Source organism: Oncorhynchus kisutch, linkage group LG16 (assembly GCF_002021735.2).
Source record: "Oncorhynchus kisutch isolate 150728-3 linkage group LG16, Okis_V2, whole genome shotgun sequence".
Lineage (NCBI taxonomy): Eukaryota > Metazoa > Chordata > Actinopteri > Salmoniformes > Salmonidae > Oncorhynchus > Oncorhynchus kisutch.
Genome location: NC_034189.2, coordinates 16,022,867 through 16,038,745, shown reverse-complemented (window position 1 = coordinate 16,038,745; position 15,879 = coordinate 16,022,867). Strand labels below are relative to the sequence as shown.

General features: G+C 44.8%; 1 protein-coding gene across 1 annotated transcript; it reads left to right on the top strand.

The window, feature by feature from the left end:
- Nucleotides 1-152: 152 nt before the first annotated feature.
- LOC109906390 (serine/threonine-protein kinase D3) lies at nt 153-15,758 on the top strand. Its single transcript, XM_020504065.2, has 19 exons — nt 153-314; nt 590-801; nt 6,219-6,357; nt 6,515-6,646; nt 6,811-6,968; nt 7,109-7,313; nt 7,539-7,628; nt 7,985-8,132; nt 8,407-8,530; nt 9,136-9,213; nt 9,969-10,182; nt 12,725-12,753; nt 12,882-12,954; nt 13,110-13,216; nt 13,706-13,867; nt 14,007-14,105; nt 14,219-14,486; nt 14,603-14,688; nt 15,128-15,758. The coding sequence occupies exons 1-19, from the start codon at nt 296-298 to the stop codon at nt 15,290-15,292; spliced, it is 2,508 nt and encodes an 835-aa protein (XP_020359654.2). The 5' UTR covers nt 153-295; the 3' UTR covers nt 15,293-15,758.
- Nucleotides 15,759-15,879: the final 121 nt, after the last annotated feature.

The following is a 15,879-nucleotide window of genomic DNA, read 5'->3' as shown; positions in this document are numbered from 1 at the left end:
ACCTGGGGCATCCTGGAACACAAGTTACCAGATCTATTTCACATAAACGTGTGTGTGTGTGTGTGTGTTCATTCACACCCTGGGCTGAGGGTGTTAGTAGTGGAGGATGTACCACATAGAGGTGAGTTTCTTCGTGGCTTCCTGTCACTGTTATAAGCTTACAGCTTCACAGGAGGAAACCAAACCCACCAGTGTAAAGAAAAGGTTCACAACAGTAGCTGTACTTTTAAGAGTGGATGTTAAGGTGTCTGTTGAAGGAGAGGAGATCAGGCCTGGAAGGTGTAAGCTGGACCATATGGACTCTGGAATATCAAGTAAGCTTTTGTTTCACTCTTGGAAACCAATGATCACTAATGTACTGTAGGTTAATGGAAGCTGAAGAAGTGATGCATGTTCTCCGTAGCTTAAAGTGCCAGCAAAACGTCTTCTTGCAGCTACTACATGCAGTTGTATGTGTAGTAGATTCATGCCCTCAGTTGTTTTCATTTAAACAGTGCTATATACAATAATCAGTAGTCTGATGCATTAACAAACCAATCAATATATTGTTTATTGCTTTTCTGCCATGTCCCTCTGTCTGCACCTGTAGGTTCTCTCTCCAGCATGTCGATGACCCAGTCCAGCCCTGGTACCCCTGGTCGACCCCCCCACACCGCTGCCCCCGGGCTCCTCCAGGCTCCTCTCGGCACTGCTCTGGTCCAGTTCCAGCTAGGCCTATTCAGGGAGGTGGTGCGGGTGTCTGGGGGGCAGCTCACCTACTGCCATGCCAAGAGACTGGCTGCAGAGATCATAGAACGCAAGGTAAACACATAGACCTACATGCAATCACCTCGCAAAGTACTGTCACCCCTGATAAAGAGGAGAACAAAATACCATCAAATAAATAATACAAATACTGAGCTATAATGTATGCTCAAAATAAATGAGAGAATTGTATTATTTTAAGCTAAAATAGAAAAGTAGATTTTGTTTATCAAGTAACCATTTTTTTCCCAAAATGCAAGGTGTAAAGGTTATTGCTACTACTAAAGATTCCTAGAGATGAAATCAAACAATTGAATCTGCATTAACATTTTACTTTTTTAAGAAACTGTATTGTGGCCTTCCATGGTTTCCTGTGCCACTGGGGTATAAAAAATGAGTTAACACACATGTAAAATCCATTTGTCATTCATCACCTCGGGGAAAGCAGTGGTGTAAAGTACTTAAGTAGTTTTTTGGGGTATCTGTACTTTACTTTACTATTTATATTTGACAACTTTTACTTTTACTCCATTACATTCCTAAAGAAAATAATGTACTTTCTACTACATACATTTTACCTGACACCCAAAAGTCCTATTCACACACTTATCAAGAGAACATCACTGGCCATCCCTACTGCCTCTGATCTGGGAGACTCACTAAACACACAGGCTTCTTTTGTAAATTATGTCTGAGTGTTGGAGTGTGCCCCTCGCTATCCGTCAATAAACATTGTTTTTAATTGTGCCGTCTGGTTAGCTTAATGTAAGAAATGTTTTATAAATGTTTCTTTTACTTTTGATACTTACCTATATTTGAGCAATTACATTTACTTTTGATAGTTAAGTACATTTAAAACGCAATATTTTGAGACTTTTACTCAAGTAGTATTTTACTGGGTGACTTTCACATTTACTTGTCATTTTCTATTAAGTTATAACGAAGAGAGAAAAATGGTTAGTGACCCTCATAAATCAGGCAATGGGCAAAACAAATTTGCTAAAAATATATATCACTTTCAACTATTAAGGCGGCAATTAAGAAGTTTAAAACCACTTGAACAGTGGTAAACTTGCCTGTGTATCTTGTCCCCACGCACAGTGAGGAAGATGGTTCTGGAAGCAAGGAAAAGTCCAAGGGCAGTTGGAGAAATACAGAACTGGGTCTCATCTTGGGGTCACCAAGTTTCTTAATCTACAATTAGATGCCAGCTCCATGGCAATAGGCTCTTCAGGGGGGTGGCCAGTAAAAAGGCATTTATTTACAGTGATTAACAAATGTAAACTCCTGGAGCTTGCTAAACTGCACTGGACCTGGCGCTATGGTGATATGAGACAGAAATAGAGGTATTTGTCCATCCACACCAGCAGTGGGTTTGGCATTGAAAGATGGATGCAATGTGCAGAAAATAACCTCATATCTACTGTAAAATATAGTGGTGGATATTTGATGTCATGAAGTTGTTTTGATTCCACTGGTCCTAGCGCCCTTGTTAAGGTCAACGTCATCATGAACTCTACCGAGTACCAGAACATTTTAGCCAAAAACCTGGTTGCTGCTGGCAGGAGGCAGAAACTTGGCCACAAATGAATCTTCCAACAAGACAAGGACCCCAAGCATGCATCCGAATCCACCAAGAAATGTTTAATTGACCACAAAACCAACATTTTGCAATGGATTTGAGCCCCATTGAAAACCTTTAGTTTGAATTGAAGAGGGGAGTCCATAAGGGCAGTCGAAGGACATCAAGGATCTGGAAAGATTCTGTATGGAGGAATGGTTTAAACTCCCTCCCAACGTGTTCTCCAATCTCATAAAACGTCAAAGAAAAAGGCCCAGTGCCGTTATCCGCTTCCAAGGGGAGGGTGCACAAAGTATTGAAAATCATTTGACACCCATCTTTTTGAGAATAAAAAATATTACTTGTTAAACAAAATCTCTTTCTCTGACCAAATGTATTAGTATGAAATGTTCTACTGTTTTGCAGCATACAATATAACTAAGTATTTGTATTTATTTTATTTTATACAACATTTTTTTTGCTCATCTTTAACAGCTGTGCCAATAATTCTGGAGATGACTGTATAGACACTGAGTGTACAAAACACGAGTTTCACCCACTTTTGCCCTCAGAACAGCCTCAATTCGTCCCATTGGAGAGCATTCCACTGGGTTGTCCTTTGTGTGGTGGACCATTCTTGATAAAAAGGAAACTGTTGAGCTTGAAAAACCCAGCAGCATTGCAGATCTTGACACAGAGTGGTGTGCCTGGCACCTATCATCCCCATTCAAAGGCTCTTAAATCTTTTGTCTTGCCCAATCACCCTCCGAATGGCGCATCTTTTTTTATATATTTATTTATTTCACCTTCATTTAACCAGGTAGTCTAGTTGAGAAAAAGTTCTCATTTACAACTGCGACCTGGCCAAGATAAAGCAAAGCAGAGCGACACAAACAACAACATAGAGTTGCACATGGAATAAACAAGCGTACAGTCAATAACACCATAGAAATAAAACGAAGTCTCTATACAGTGTGTGAAAATGGGGTGAGGAGGTAAGGCAATAAATATGCCATAGTAGCAAGTAAATATAATTTAGAAAATGAACACTGGAGTGATTGATGTGCAAGTAGAAATACTGGTGTGCAAAAGAGCAGAAAGTAAATAAAAACAATATGCGGATGAGGTAGGTAGATTGGATGGGCTATTTACAGATGGGCTATGTACAGCTGCAGCGATCGATTAGCTGATCGGATAAAAAATGTATTTTATAAATACACAATCCATGTCTCAATTGCCTCAGTTTAAAAATGATTCTTCTTTAACCTGTCTCCTCCCCTTCATCTACATTGACTTGAAGTGGATTTAACAAGTGACATCAATAAGGGATCATAGCTTTCACCAGGATTAACCTGGTAAGTCTGTCATGGGAAGAGCTGGTGTTCCTAATGTTTTGTACACTCAGTCCCAGACCTGTGTGTTTTATTTTAGCCAACTACTCTGACTATCGTTGTGATACCATACAGTGGCTATATATATAATCTTTCTCTTTCGGGCTCTCCATCTCTCTGTTTCTCTCTGTCTCTGTTAATTCAGTTCAGTATACTTTATGGACATGGAAAGAAAACACCTTGTCAAAGTAAATATATAGCAACGATGGTCAAAGACCAACATATACTAGACTGTTTGTCATTTGTAACATGTAACAGCATTTCCAACACATATTAATAAAGAATAATCCCACTCTTCTTCTCACTGTCTGTCCCTCAGGTTGTGGCAGGAGGCCACACATTTGGCTGATTAAAACAAAGCATTTAGTTTTTTTTCACCAAGTTTTGTATTTAAGTTTGTCTTCATCATTTAAGTTTTTTGCGAATTCTTCATATTTTTTTAAATAATTTTTGGAGAATAATATATTTCTTATGTCAGAATATCTGTCACAGTTTGACAGAAAATGCAGCTGTCTCCATCTCTTCCTGTGTGCAGAATGAGCACATCCTGTCCTCTCTGGGCAGCCAGATGTGCCTGCGACGACCGGTCTATGGACAGTGCTGTGCTCACTGAGTCTGTACATAGTGTTTTCCTCGGTTTTCAGTCGCAGTGGTCAAATAGCATTAAAGTTTACTTTGATTTTTTTTGTGGTTGGGCCAGGTTGTGAGTGCCTGAGGCTTTGTTGGGCCAGGTTGTGAGTGCCTGAGGCTTTGTTGGGCCAGGTTGTGAGTGCCTGAGGCTTTGTTGGGCCAGGTTGTGAGTGCCTGAGGCTTTGTTGGGCCAGGTTGTGAGTGCCTGAGGCTTTGTTGGGCCAGGTTGTGAGTGCCTGAGGCTTTGTTGGGCCAGATTGTGAGTGCCTGAGGCTTTGTTGGGCCAGATTGTGAGTGCCTGAGGCTTTGTTGGGCCAGATTGTGAGTGCCTGAGGCTTTGTTGGGCCAGATTGTGAGTGCCTGAGGCTTTGTTGCGTTGGTAGTGGTTAGTGAACCGAGCCTCAGAAACAGCTGGCTGGTGAAGGACATTTGTTGTCTCTTTTTAGGATAAGCAGAACCAGGAATTGGGCTGATTCAAATTCAATCAAATTTTATTAGTAACATGCTCCAAATACAACAGGTATTACAGTGAAATGCTTACTTATGAGCCCTTAACCAACAATGCAGTCTTAATGCAAATAGTCTGGTTAGCCATTCGATTAGATGTTCAGGAGTCTTATGGCTTGGGGGATAGAAGTTGTTTAGAAGCCTTTTGGACCTAGACATGGTGATACGGTACCGCTTGCCGTGCGGTAGCAGAGAGAACAGTCTATGACTAGGGTGGCTGGAGTCTTCGACCATTTTTAGGGCTTTCCTCTGATAGTATTGAGTTGAATATTTTGAGCCAGATCCTAATTGGTATGTTTCATTTAATAGATATTTTTAATGCCATAGAAAACCCACCGGATCGGTTCTGGAAAATCATAATTTTTGTCTTTTTGAGATTGACTGTTAGGGCCCAGGTCTGACAACTGTTTGCAGATGATCTAATTGTTGGTGTAACACCTCTTTTGTGGAGGACAGTAGCACCAGGCCATCTGCATACAGGAGGCATTTTATTTCTGTGTCGTTAAGAGTGAGACCAGGGGGGCTGTTGTTCTAGTGTTTATGCCAATTCATGTATACTGTATATGAATAATTAGACTTCAGGTTGTTCCTGGTCCCCCCCCCCCCCCCCCCCTCTGTCTCTACCTCACCTCTGTGAGAGATGGCCATGTTACTTCATCAGCCAGAGGGGCTGCCGTGTGGTTTAGCTGTGTCTGCAGCTAACTTTCCAACCACAGCCTTCCACACACACACACACACACACACACCACCGTGCCTGTCTCGCTCAAATCAGCCCCCTTATCCTTTGATCTTCTGACTGTTTCCAGGCAGCAGGTCAGTTGGCCCGTGTAGTCTTTGTGTGAGAACTTGTATGCGGTTTGTGTGAATAATCTGTATCTCTCAGATCATTGCACTTCTCCTGTCTATAGGAACAAACACCCAAACAAACACACACTCACACTTGTTTCCATCTCATTTGAAAATCTATTTTCTTATTTTTTTTATTTAACCTTTTATTTAACCAGGCAAGTCAGTTAAGAACAAATTCTTATCTACAATGACGGCCTAGGAACAGTGGGTTAACTGCCATAGTCAGGGGCAGAACGACAGATATTTACCTTGTCAGCTCGGGGATTCTATCAAGCAACCTTTCGGTTCCTGGCCCAACGCTCTAACCAATAGGCTACCTGCCGCCCCTAACGACAGCGCTCACGTTGTTCCGTGACCAGTCTCTCTCTATAATGGCCTACCCCTCCCTCAATGCCAACGTCTGTCTGCATGCTTTCGATGATGCTAACCAGACAGACCTCCTCTATAATCTGTCTCTCCTGCTCTGCCTTGATTGATCGATCAGCCGATGTATAGATTTATTGACTAACTGAATGGTCATGTTCTGTGTACTGCAGGCTCCAGACTGTAGTGTGGTGGGTGTTGGGGAGAAGGTCCTCCTGTTCAGACACCAGACAGGCTCGGAACATCTCCTCCACAGACTCACGGACCAGGATGCACTGCTGGACGGCGACCTCATAGAGATCATCCTCTCAGGTCAGACTGGGGTTGTGTCCCAAATGGCACCCTATTCCCTTTGTAGTGCACTACTTATGACCAGGGCCCACATATGGTTCATTGAATGTACTGAAATGTAGTACGTTAAGTGTCCAGATAAAGTGATTGAATATCTGCTCTTTCTGATCTGACTCAGGATCAGCTACTGTGACGGGGATAAAGATCCGTCCACACTCCCTGGCTGTCCAATCATATCGCACCCCCACCTTCTGTCATCACTGTGGGGAGATGCTGTGGGGGTTGGTACGTCAAGGGTTAAAATGTGAAGGTAAGGAAGTAGATACAGTAATAATTGGTCCTTCATGTCATTAATCGCAGTAAGAACCTTCACTATTCATTTCATGGTGAATTGTGTTGAATTCTTTGTCGTATCTACCATTTTACCTAAATAGATTGTCTTAATTATGTCTCACATCTCTCTCGTCTCTGTAGGTTGCGGGTTAGACTTTCATAAGCGCTGTGCGCTGCAGTTGCCTAGTGACTGTAGCCGTGCACGCCGTCGTGTGTGTGGCCCCAGCCTGTCCTTATTCCCCCCTGCCAGGCCCCGGACACACTCCCTCTCCACACCTGCAGGGGGCAGTATGGAGGAGGTCAGCACCAGTTATTATGGGCCTGAATCCATTCCGCTGTTTAAGTGACATTTATGTGTGTGATTCTAAAATCTGACATGAAATCTTTGTTATTCTCTCTCTCCCCCCTCTCTCCATTTCCCCCTCTCTCCCTCTTCCAGATCAGTATGTTCAAGCCCAGGCCCAGACCTCCGTCGTGGGCAGATCAACCGGTGTGGCTGGGGGTGGTCCAGGGAAAGGGTGGCGTGGCGGGCAGGGCCAGGGTGCCACACACCTTCCACACCCACAGCTACACCAAGCCCACCGTGTGCCAACACTGCTACCACCTCCTTAAGGGCCTGTTCCGTCAGGGCCTGCAGTGCTCTGGTGAGAGGGGCCTGAGGTCAGGGGTTGAAGGTCATAGTTCAGATTAGGAGGTTGGTCACTGGGGTAATAAATACATGTATGATGCTTTTTCTAATCATACGTTTCTGAAGCAGGTATGTCAATCACTTTTGGTCAGATTCCAGATCTTGTGTTACAGCTGTGTCAGTAGTCTATGTACTGAAGTTGATCTCTCACTCTCTCTCATTCATATATATATATATATAGACTGTAAGCTGAACTGCCATCGTCGCTGTGAGTCCTCCCTGGTCCCCGCTGACTGCCCTGGAGTGAGGACGAACGCCAATGGGGAAGGAGGTGCGAGACAATGACAAACATAATGGCCTTAAATGTTAACTATTCCTAATGCTTTAAAGATGGAAGAAAAACTGCATATGTAATTCACTGTGTACTGTATTTACTTATTCAGTGACAGTTTAGTATTGCGGTTTAGTAGTGGTTTAATATTGCGGTTTAGTGTTGTGGTTTAGTATTGCGGTTTAGTATAGTGGTTTAGTGTTGTGGTTTAGTGTTGTGGTTTAGTATAGTGGTTTAGTGTTGTGGTTTTGTATAGTGGTTTAGTGTTGCGGTTTTGTATTGCGGTTTAGTGTTGCGGTTTAGTGTAGCGGTTTAGTGTTGTGGTTTAGTATTGATGCAGTAAAGATGTTACACAGACTCCGTGGCCAGTCTGGGCTATAAGGACGACACAGAGGAGGAGCATATGAGATGCAGTATGACATCACTAGAAGACCATGACGATGAGCCGTCTACTGAGGACCCATTCGCTGAGATCAAGGAGGTGGGACACCAGCCACCAATCACGTAAGAGGGATAACAAAATGCTGGGCTTTGATAGGATGTAAAGTTCAGTATGTTTCCACTTTGAGTTTTGATGATTACTTACTTATGATAGAGTATAGTACATCAGTGTCTGTCAACTGAAGTTGTAATAGTTCTCTCTCCCTCTTTCATCCCCCCCTCCCTCGCCCCCCTCCTCCCTATCTCTCCATCCTTCCCTCTCCCTCCATCCCTCCCCCTCCACCCCCCCTATCTCTCCATCCTTCCCTCTCCCTCCACCCCCCCCTCTCTCTCCCAGTCCGTGTTTCAGTAGTTATATTCCTCTGATGCGGGTGGTCCAATCAGTTCGTCACACTAAGAGAAGGGCCAGTGGAGTCCTGAGAGAGGGCTGGCTACTGCATCACACCAACACCGACACTCTGGTGAGAACACACACACACAGTAGCTGCGGAGTTGGGAGGGGGGATGCAGAAGAACATTTGTTTTGCCCGCGCTGAAGATGTCTACATCGGTCTGCTAATACAGGACCAGTAAAGGCCCAGTGCAAAATATAAAATCCATGTATTTGTAAATGTAACTTATTTCTATGTGAACTGAAATGGTCTATTAATTTATTTTACTAGACTCTCTTTAACCAGAGCAAGGTTCTAAGGTCCTAACCTAGATGACCAGCCTATATACAATACAGTAACGTACATTTACTTTAAGTGGTTTGTAAGGATGGTAAATGAAAACTACACAGAAAGTGGTTGTTTTCCATTGTTATTTCATCAAGACAAATATGAATTTGATGTGGATGTTTTGGGTCTTTGCCTAAAACAAAAGAGGGCTCCCAAGTGGCACAGCGGTCTAAGGCACTGCATCTTAGTGCTAGAGGCATCACTTCAGACCCTGGTTTGATTCCAGGCTGTATCACAACCGGATTTGATTGGGAGCCCCATAAGGCAGCACTCAATAATATATACACACACACACACAGAGAGAGACAGAGAACACCCATAACATACTTTCCTATTGTTTTTGTCAGAGGAAACGTCATTACTGGATATTGGACTGGAAGAATATTACTCTGTATCAGAATGAGACAAGCACCAAGTACTACAAGGTAGGTCACTGGTTATTGCTTAGCCTCAGACCTCACTGCCCCTATCTGAGATATCTACTGCAGCCCTTTGTGCTGTTGTCTGTGCCCAACCATTTTTGTACCATGTTTTGTGCTGCTACCATGTTGTGTTGCTACCATACTGTGTTGTCATGTGTTGCTGCCATGCTATGTTGTTGTCTTAGGTCGTGATGTGTTTTATCCTATATTTTTATTTAATTTATTTTTAATCCAAGCCTCCATCCCTGCAGGAGGCCTTTTGGTAGGCCGTCATTGTAAATAATAATTTGTTCTTAACTGACTTGCCTAGTTAAATAAAGGTCAAATAAAACATTAAAAAAGTTACATGGGATGAGAATCATCTAGCGTTTACTAAACCAAGGCCAGTCAGTCACCTCAACACGACAGTACTGACCTCTAGTGGCCAAATAGAATATCAACATCAACAAATGTTTTTTTCTGTCTTCCACCGTTCCTTATTTTGGGCTCCCGAGTGGCGCAGCGGTCTAAGGCACTGCATCTCAGTGCTAGAGGTCTCACTACAGACCCTGGTTTGATTTCAGGCTGTATCACAAACGGCCGTGATTGGGAGTCCCATTGGCCCAGCGTCGTCTGGGTTAGGCCGGGGTAGGCCGTCATAGTAAATAAGAATTTGATCTTAACTGACTTGCCTAGTTAAATAAAAGTATCCCATGTCTCAGCCTTTTCCTTATATTTTCATCCATTCTCCTTCCCGTCTTCCCTCCCTCCATCTCTAGGAGCTTCCTCTGTCTAACGTGCTGCAGGTGCGAGGCCACGCTCAACTGTCTGGCCCCTTGTTGCCAGACAACAGTGCGCACTCGTTCGAGGTGGTGACGGGCACGCTGGTATACTGTGTGCTGGCGGGCAGGGACGCGCAGGCCTGGGAGACCGCAGTACGCCAGGCTCTGATGCCCGTCCAGAGCAGAGGGCAGGCGGGCAAACAGGGACAGGGTGAGTCAGAGAGTTAGCTAGCATGTTTGGACTGTGGTATAAGTGTAGTCAAAGACAGTACCGTATAAAGATGGGCAGAATCACACTTGTAGGCGATGTCATGGCGACGTTGGCCAGCTAAACTCATGTGCATAAACATGTCATCGGGTCTAACGGTCGACTCGCGGCGAACTGCACATGTACAGGCCGTCAAATCAAATGCACTCCATCCATATAAAGTTGTTGATGAAAATGAAAACGTTAGTATGTCACTTTTTTTACGAGGTAAAATAAGGACTGAAAACTACGGCTTTTTTTTTTTCAGCAGCTAGAGAGAAGTTAGCACAATTATTCAATAGGTTTCTCCGCAATGACAATCTCAATACGGTTAATCAAACCAAATGATTGATAGTGAATGATTAAGAGGTGGGGACCCTCAGCAACAGGGTTCCAGCCAGTGAGGGGCCCAAGGAGGTACATGCTGGTGATCCCCATGCCTGTTTGTGCTGCTGCCATTCCCCATCACCACATGAGAGACAGAGAGTAGAGGAACAGACAGATGTCAATGGGCAATTTATTTTCATCAAGAAACTGGAACAAGGCAATGGTAATGGTCATTGAATTACCAGCTGGAATGTTGATTATTTCTCCAAATGTGCTTATGATTTGAGAGTTTATTGCTGTGGTATCTTATCACCACACAGTTGCTTCTTGCTTGTGACTTTCATCAATGAGTAAGACTCATTCCCAATGTCCTTTATTAGCTCAGGCCCTATAAATGCATTTATGAGCTCTTAGCAATGTCTTCAACAACACATCCCAGGTGATCCACAGTTGCAATGCTGGAGCGACATGTAATATGTGCAGCCATCTGTAACTCTGATCGTTTAACTGTGTTATTCTCTCGTACAAATGTAGTTCCTGTGCCAGACAATGTTCTTGAATTAGAAAATGGAGCCGCATTTCTCTTGTGGTTCTCCGGTTGTGCATGAGAATTAAGATCGGCGTGATGGACTCGATTTTTTTTGCAATAACGTTACACACCGTAAGCTTGTCTGTCATCTCCTGAGGTGCTCTTAGTCCATTCCTTTATATCCCGTTCTCTTTCCCAGTCTTTGCGATATTTTGCACATTTACCTGGCATTCTGACAGTAGAATCGTATCTTGCCAGTAAACTGGCGCGTCAAACCGGTTCGTTCCTCTGACTTCAACTTTCTGCCCAATGTTTGCTAGTTAGCTGGATACATACACAGAGGAAGCACATTGTTCGATCCTCTCTGAAACTATTGGACGATTATTTGTCAGTTTCTCTCCCTTCCTGTGTTGGCTTTAAATATTGGTAGGACTGGGGGCGGTCAGGATACAAAGAAAGAAGCACATCATTTTGAAGGAGAAGTATGTAGCTATCTAGCGCTGCTGTTCGTTGTTGAATTCATGGTACACTCTCTCGACTGTACCACACACACTCCCCCCGGTTCGCCCCTCACTTCCACTGATTGTACATGAAGCTCCTTCCCCGCCACCACTCACTAACTCTCAGCAGCAGCCTGCCTCATATGCCTCACTGCCTGGTAGTCAGCAGCAGCCTGCCTCATATGCCTGACTGCCTGGTAGTCAGCAGCAGCCTGCCTCATATGCCTCACTGCCTGGTAGTCAGCAGCAGCCTGCCTCATATGCCTCACTGCCTGGGAGTCAGCAGCAGCCTGCCTCATATGCCTGACTGCCTGGTAGTCAGCAGCAGCCTGCCTCATATGCCTCACTGCCTGGTAGTCAGCAGCAGTTGGTCACAGTGAAATTCATAGATGATTTTTTTTTAAAGAGATGCCGTGGCGGCCGCAGTGCAATATAGAAGTAGCCCCAAAAACCGCAACCCATATATGCTCACCTGCGATATCGTTTTCAAAGTAGAACAATGTACAGGAAAACCGCGAACACGGCAAACCTTAATAACATGTTAAACTACGTAAGACATTGGAATCTAGGTCATGCCTTTAGATTTTGAGAACATTTGAAATTAAGGAAGCATGTGTCACTTCTCTCAATGGCTGTGTTCGAGGACTGCAGGTGACTGCCGAATGACTGATCTACAAATCACCTCATAAATAACGACTAGTTATTATTTGTAGATCAGTCAGTCAGTCACAATTTATCCCTGCTATACATTGCGTTTTTGATCCTCTTGAAACTCAGCCTGGTCTGCGTGGTCTGTTTCACAAATGTTCCCGGTAGCCTCACAATGTTGCACCTCTGGGTTTAGAAACTCTGTGGTGTCGTATTGTTCTGAGACATGCAAATGAGTGACATCCGAGTAATGTATTTCGACAATTTGGTCATTGAGGTTTCTGTCTGAACCCTCTGTGAGCACCCCGACTCTCCACCATGGCATCCTGTGTCACTGTTGTTCAAACTCTCCATATCTCTGTGACATGCCAAGGGATGGTCTCTCACATGGTTTGCATAAAGATTTTGAAGTAAAGCTGTCATCGTAAGGGATGTTAGATTTAGTTCATGTCCATGCTCATATTCCTTAACTTTTGATGAAAGAATACTCTTTCTGTTATAGACCATGGACCGCAGAGTGGAGAGAAACTGGTAAGTGGGAGGGGTTGGTAGGATGGAGGGTAATGGATCTATATTGTGTATGAACTCTCAAAGACTCGTTGCGTTTGTCTGAAATGGATAGATGAGTAACTAACACTGTATGTGTGTGTGTATTTCAGGACATCAGTTCAGTGTATCAGATCTTCACCGATGAGGTGCTTGGTTCAGGACAGTTTGGAGTGGTGTATGGAGGTGGGTTTGACATCACTCTAGATATGATACGTTACACTAGAATAGATCCTTTCTATACTGTTACCTGTTAGGAACATTTAGTTTCTTCTATTCAGATGATATACTGTATTATCATTGTATTAGATGGCTAGCTGAGAGTCTACTCTCGTCCCCAGGCACCCACAGACAGTCTGGTCACCCAGTGGCCATCAAGGTCATCGACAAAACCCGTTTCCCAACCAAACAGGAGAGACAGTTGAGGAACGAGCAGGCAATTCTACAGGTGAAGGATCTGTGTGTTTGGATTCAATTTGTATTACAGGGAGTTAGAGTATTTGAAATGAACATTTTGGGGCGGCAGGGTAGAGCGTTGGACCAGTAACCGGAAGGTTGCAAGTTCAAATCCCCTAGCTGACAAGGTACAAATCTGTCGTTCTGCCCCTGAACAAGGCAGTTAACCCACTGTTCCTAGGCCGTCATTGTGAATAAGAATTTGTTCTTTACTGACTTGCCAAGTTAAATAATGGTTAAATAAAATAAAAACATGGCTCCCGAGTGGCGCAGCGGTCGGACTGCATCTCAGTGCTTGAGGCGTCACACCCTGGTTCGAATCCAGGCTGTTTCACAACCGGCCGTGTTTGAGAGTCCCATAGGGTGGTGCACAATTGGCCCAGTGTCATCTGGGTTTGGCCGGTGTAGGCCGTCATTGTAACTGATTTGCCTAGTTCAATGAAGGTTCAATAAATAAAAAATCCATTGTGTGTGTGTCCAGAATCTGTCTCACCTGGGTGTAGTTCTACTGGAGGGAATGTTTGAGACCCTGGAGCATGTCTTCGTTGTCATGGAGAAGCTCCATGGAGACATGTTGGAGATGATTCTGTCCAATGAAAAGGGCCGTCTTCCAGAGCGCACGACACGCTTCCTGGTTACACAGGTACTGGTCACGTAGCAAGGGAACACTGATTATTTCTTCAACGGTCTGCGGTACTGAAGTAGTTCTGGGGAAAAGTAGTACTTTTATAATACTTGTCTGTTATAATTTTCTGCATATGTGTGTGTGTGTGTGTGTGTAGATTCTAGAGGCCCTGCGCTACCTGCACTTCAAACACATTGCTCACTGTGACCTGAAACCTGAGAATGTATTGGTGGCCTCCCCAGATCCTTTCCCTCAGGTCGGTGTGTGTACACTTGTCAATCACCCTCAGTTTGTCTGTGAGACTCTCTACTTGGTTAATAATCCTTCCACATCAGACTTTACGCCGACTCCTCTCCTCCTTCCTCCCAGGTTAAGCTGTGTGACTTTGGCTTCGCCCGAATCATCGGCGAGAAGTCTTTCCGCCGCTCAGTGGTGGGCACGCCGGCCTACCTGGCGCCCGAGGTCATCAGTATCCATGGTTACAACCGTTCGCTGGACATGTGGGCTGTGGGCGTGGTCCTGTACGTCAGCCTGAGCGGAACGTTCCCCTTCAACGAGGATGAGGACATCAGTCAGCAGATCACCAACGCTACCTTCATGTACCCCCGTCTGCTCTGGTCTAACATCTCACTAGAGGGTGAGCAGAGTTTTCCCCTAGTGTTTTGTCAAAGGCGGGGAGCAGAGGCCAATGAATGAGCATTCAGGGCTGACATTGCCTCTCCTCTCTCTCTCTCTCTCTCTCTGTCTCTGTAGCGGTGAGTCTGATCAACAACCTGCTCCAGGTGTCAGTGAGACGTAGGTTCAGCGTGGGGAAGGCCCTGGGACACGCCTGGCTGCAGGTAAGAGACCTCAACCTGTATGAATGGACAATCACTGACAGGCTGGGGGGTTATTCAGGATACTGTGTGTAGAGGTAGGGATTCAGATGTTTTCTGAAGATGCCAGGGGCTCTGCTCTCCTAGCCTCATGGGGAAACTTGTTCCACCATTGGTGTATCAGGACAGAGAAGGGATTTTACTGGGCTGAGTGGCAGCTGACCACCCGTAGGGGTAGGAGGACCAAGAGACCCTAGCCATAACTCTAACACATACCCTAACCCTATCCCAACCCTTCTCCTAACCATTTACCATAACCCTATCCCAACCCTTCTCCTAACCATTTACCATAACCCTATCCCAACCCTTCTCCTAACCATTTACCATAACCCTATCCCAACCCTTCTCTTAACCATTTACCATAACCCTATTCTTAACCAAAACCATGACCTTAACACCCCAGGACTTCCAGTTGTGGTGTGACCTGAGGGAGTTTGAGCAGAGGATGGGCTGCCAGTACCTGACCCATAAGGGAGACGAGGACCGCTGGAGACACCACGCCCAGGAGAGAGGCCTGCTCTTCCCTTCTCACCTCCCCTGGACCCCCGGGCACGACAACAGCCTGTGACCCTAGGCCCAAAGGTGAAAGGTCAATGGCCGGACAAGATGACTACTGGTGTGTTTCAGTGGTGACCAGCAAAAAGAAAATAAAGAAAGCACACAGCGACCTATGTTTTTTTTTTTTATGGACAAAAGTCTTAAGATATATGATCACAGATTTTTTTTGCCATGATACCCCTATACTGCCTGCATCTGAGTGATGGAAGCCAGGAGAACAGGCCGTGGCTCGGGGGGCTGAAGTCCTCGATGATCTTCTTGGCCTTCCTGTGACACCTGGTGTTGTAGGTGTCCTGAAGGTCAGACAGTGAGCACCCGATGGTGCGTTGGGCTGAGCGTACCACCCTCTGTAGAGCCTTGCGATCAGCGGCGGTGTGGTTGCCGTCCCAGGCCGCGATGCGGCCCGACAGTATGCTCTCGATACCCCTGTCCACTTGATGGAGCTATTCACCAAACAATAAACAGCATTGCTAATCCCTTGACTCGACACTCAGTAACTTGCTTAATTTTTTATCAAATATTTGTAAAGGTATGGTGTTTCAAATCCTCTATATAGAGTGAAAAATAGATACATTTAATTGGTGCTATTGTTTAGGG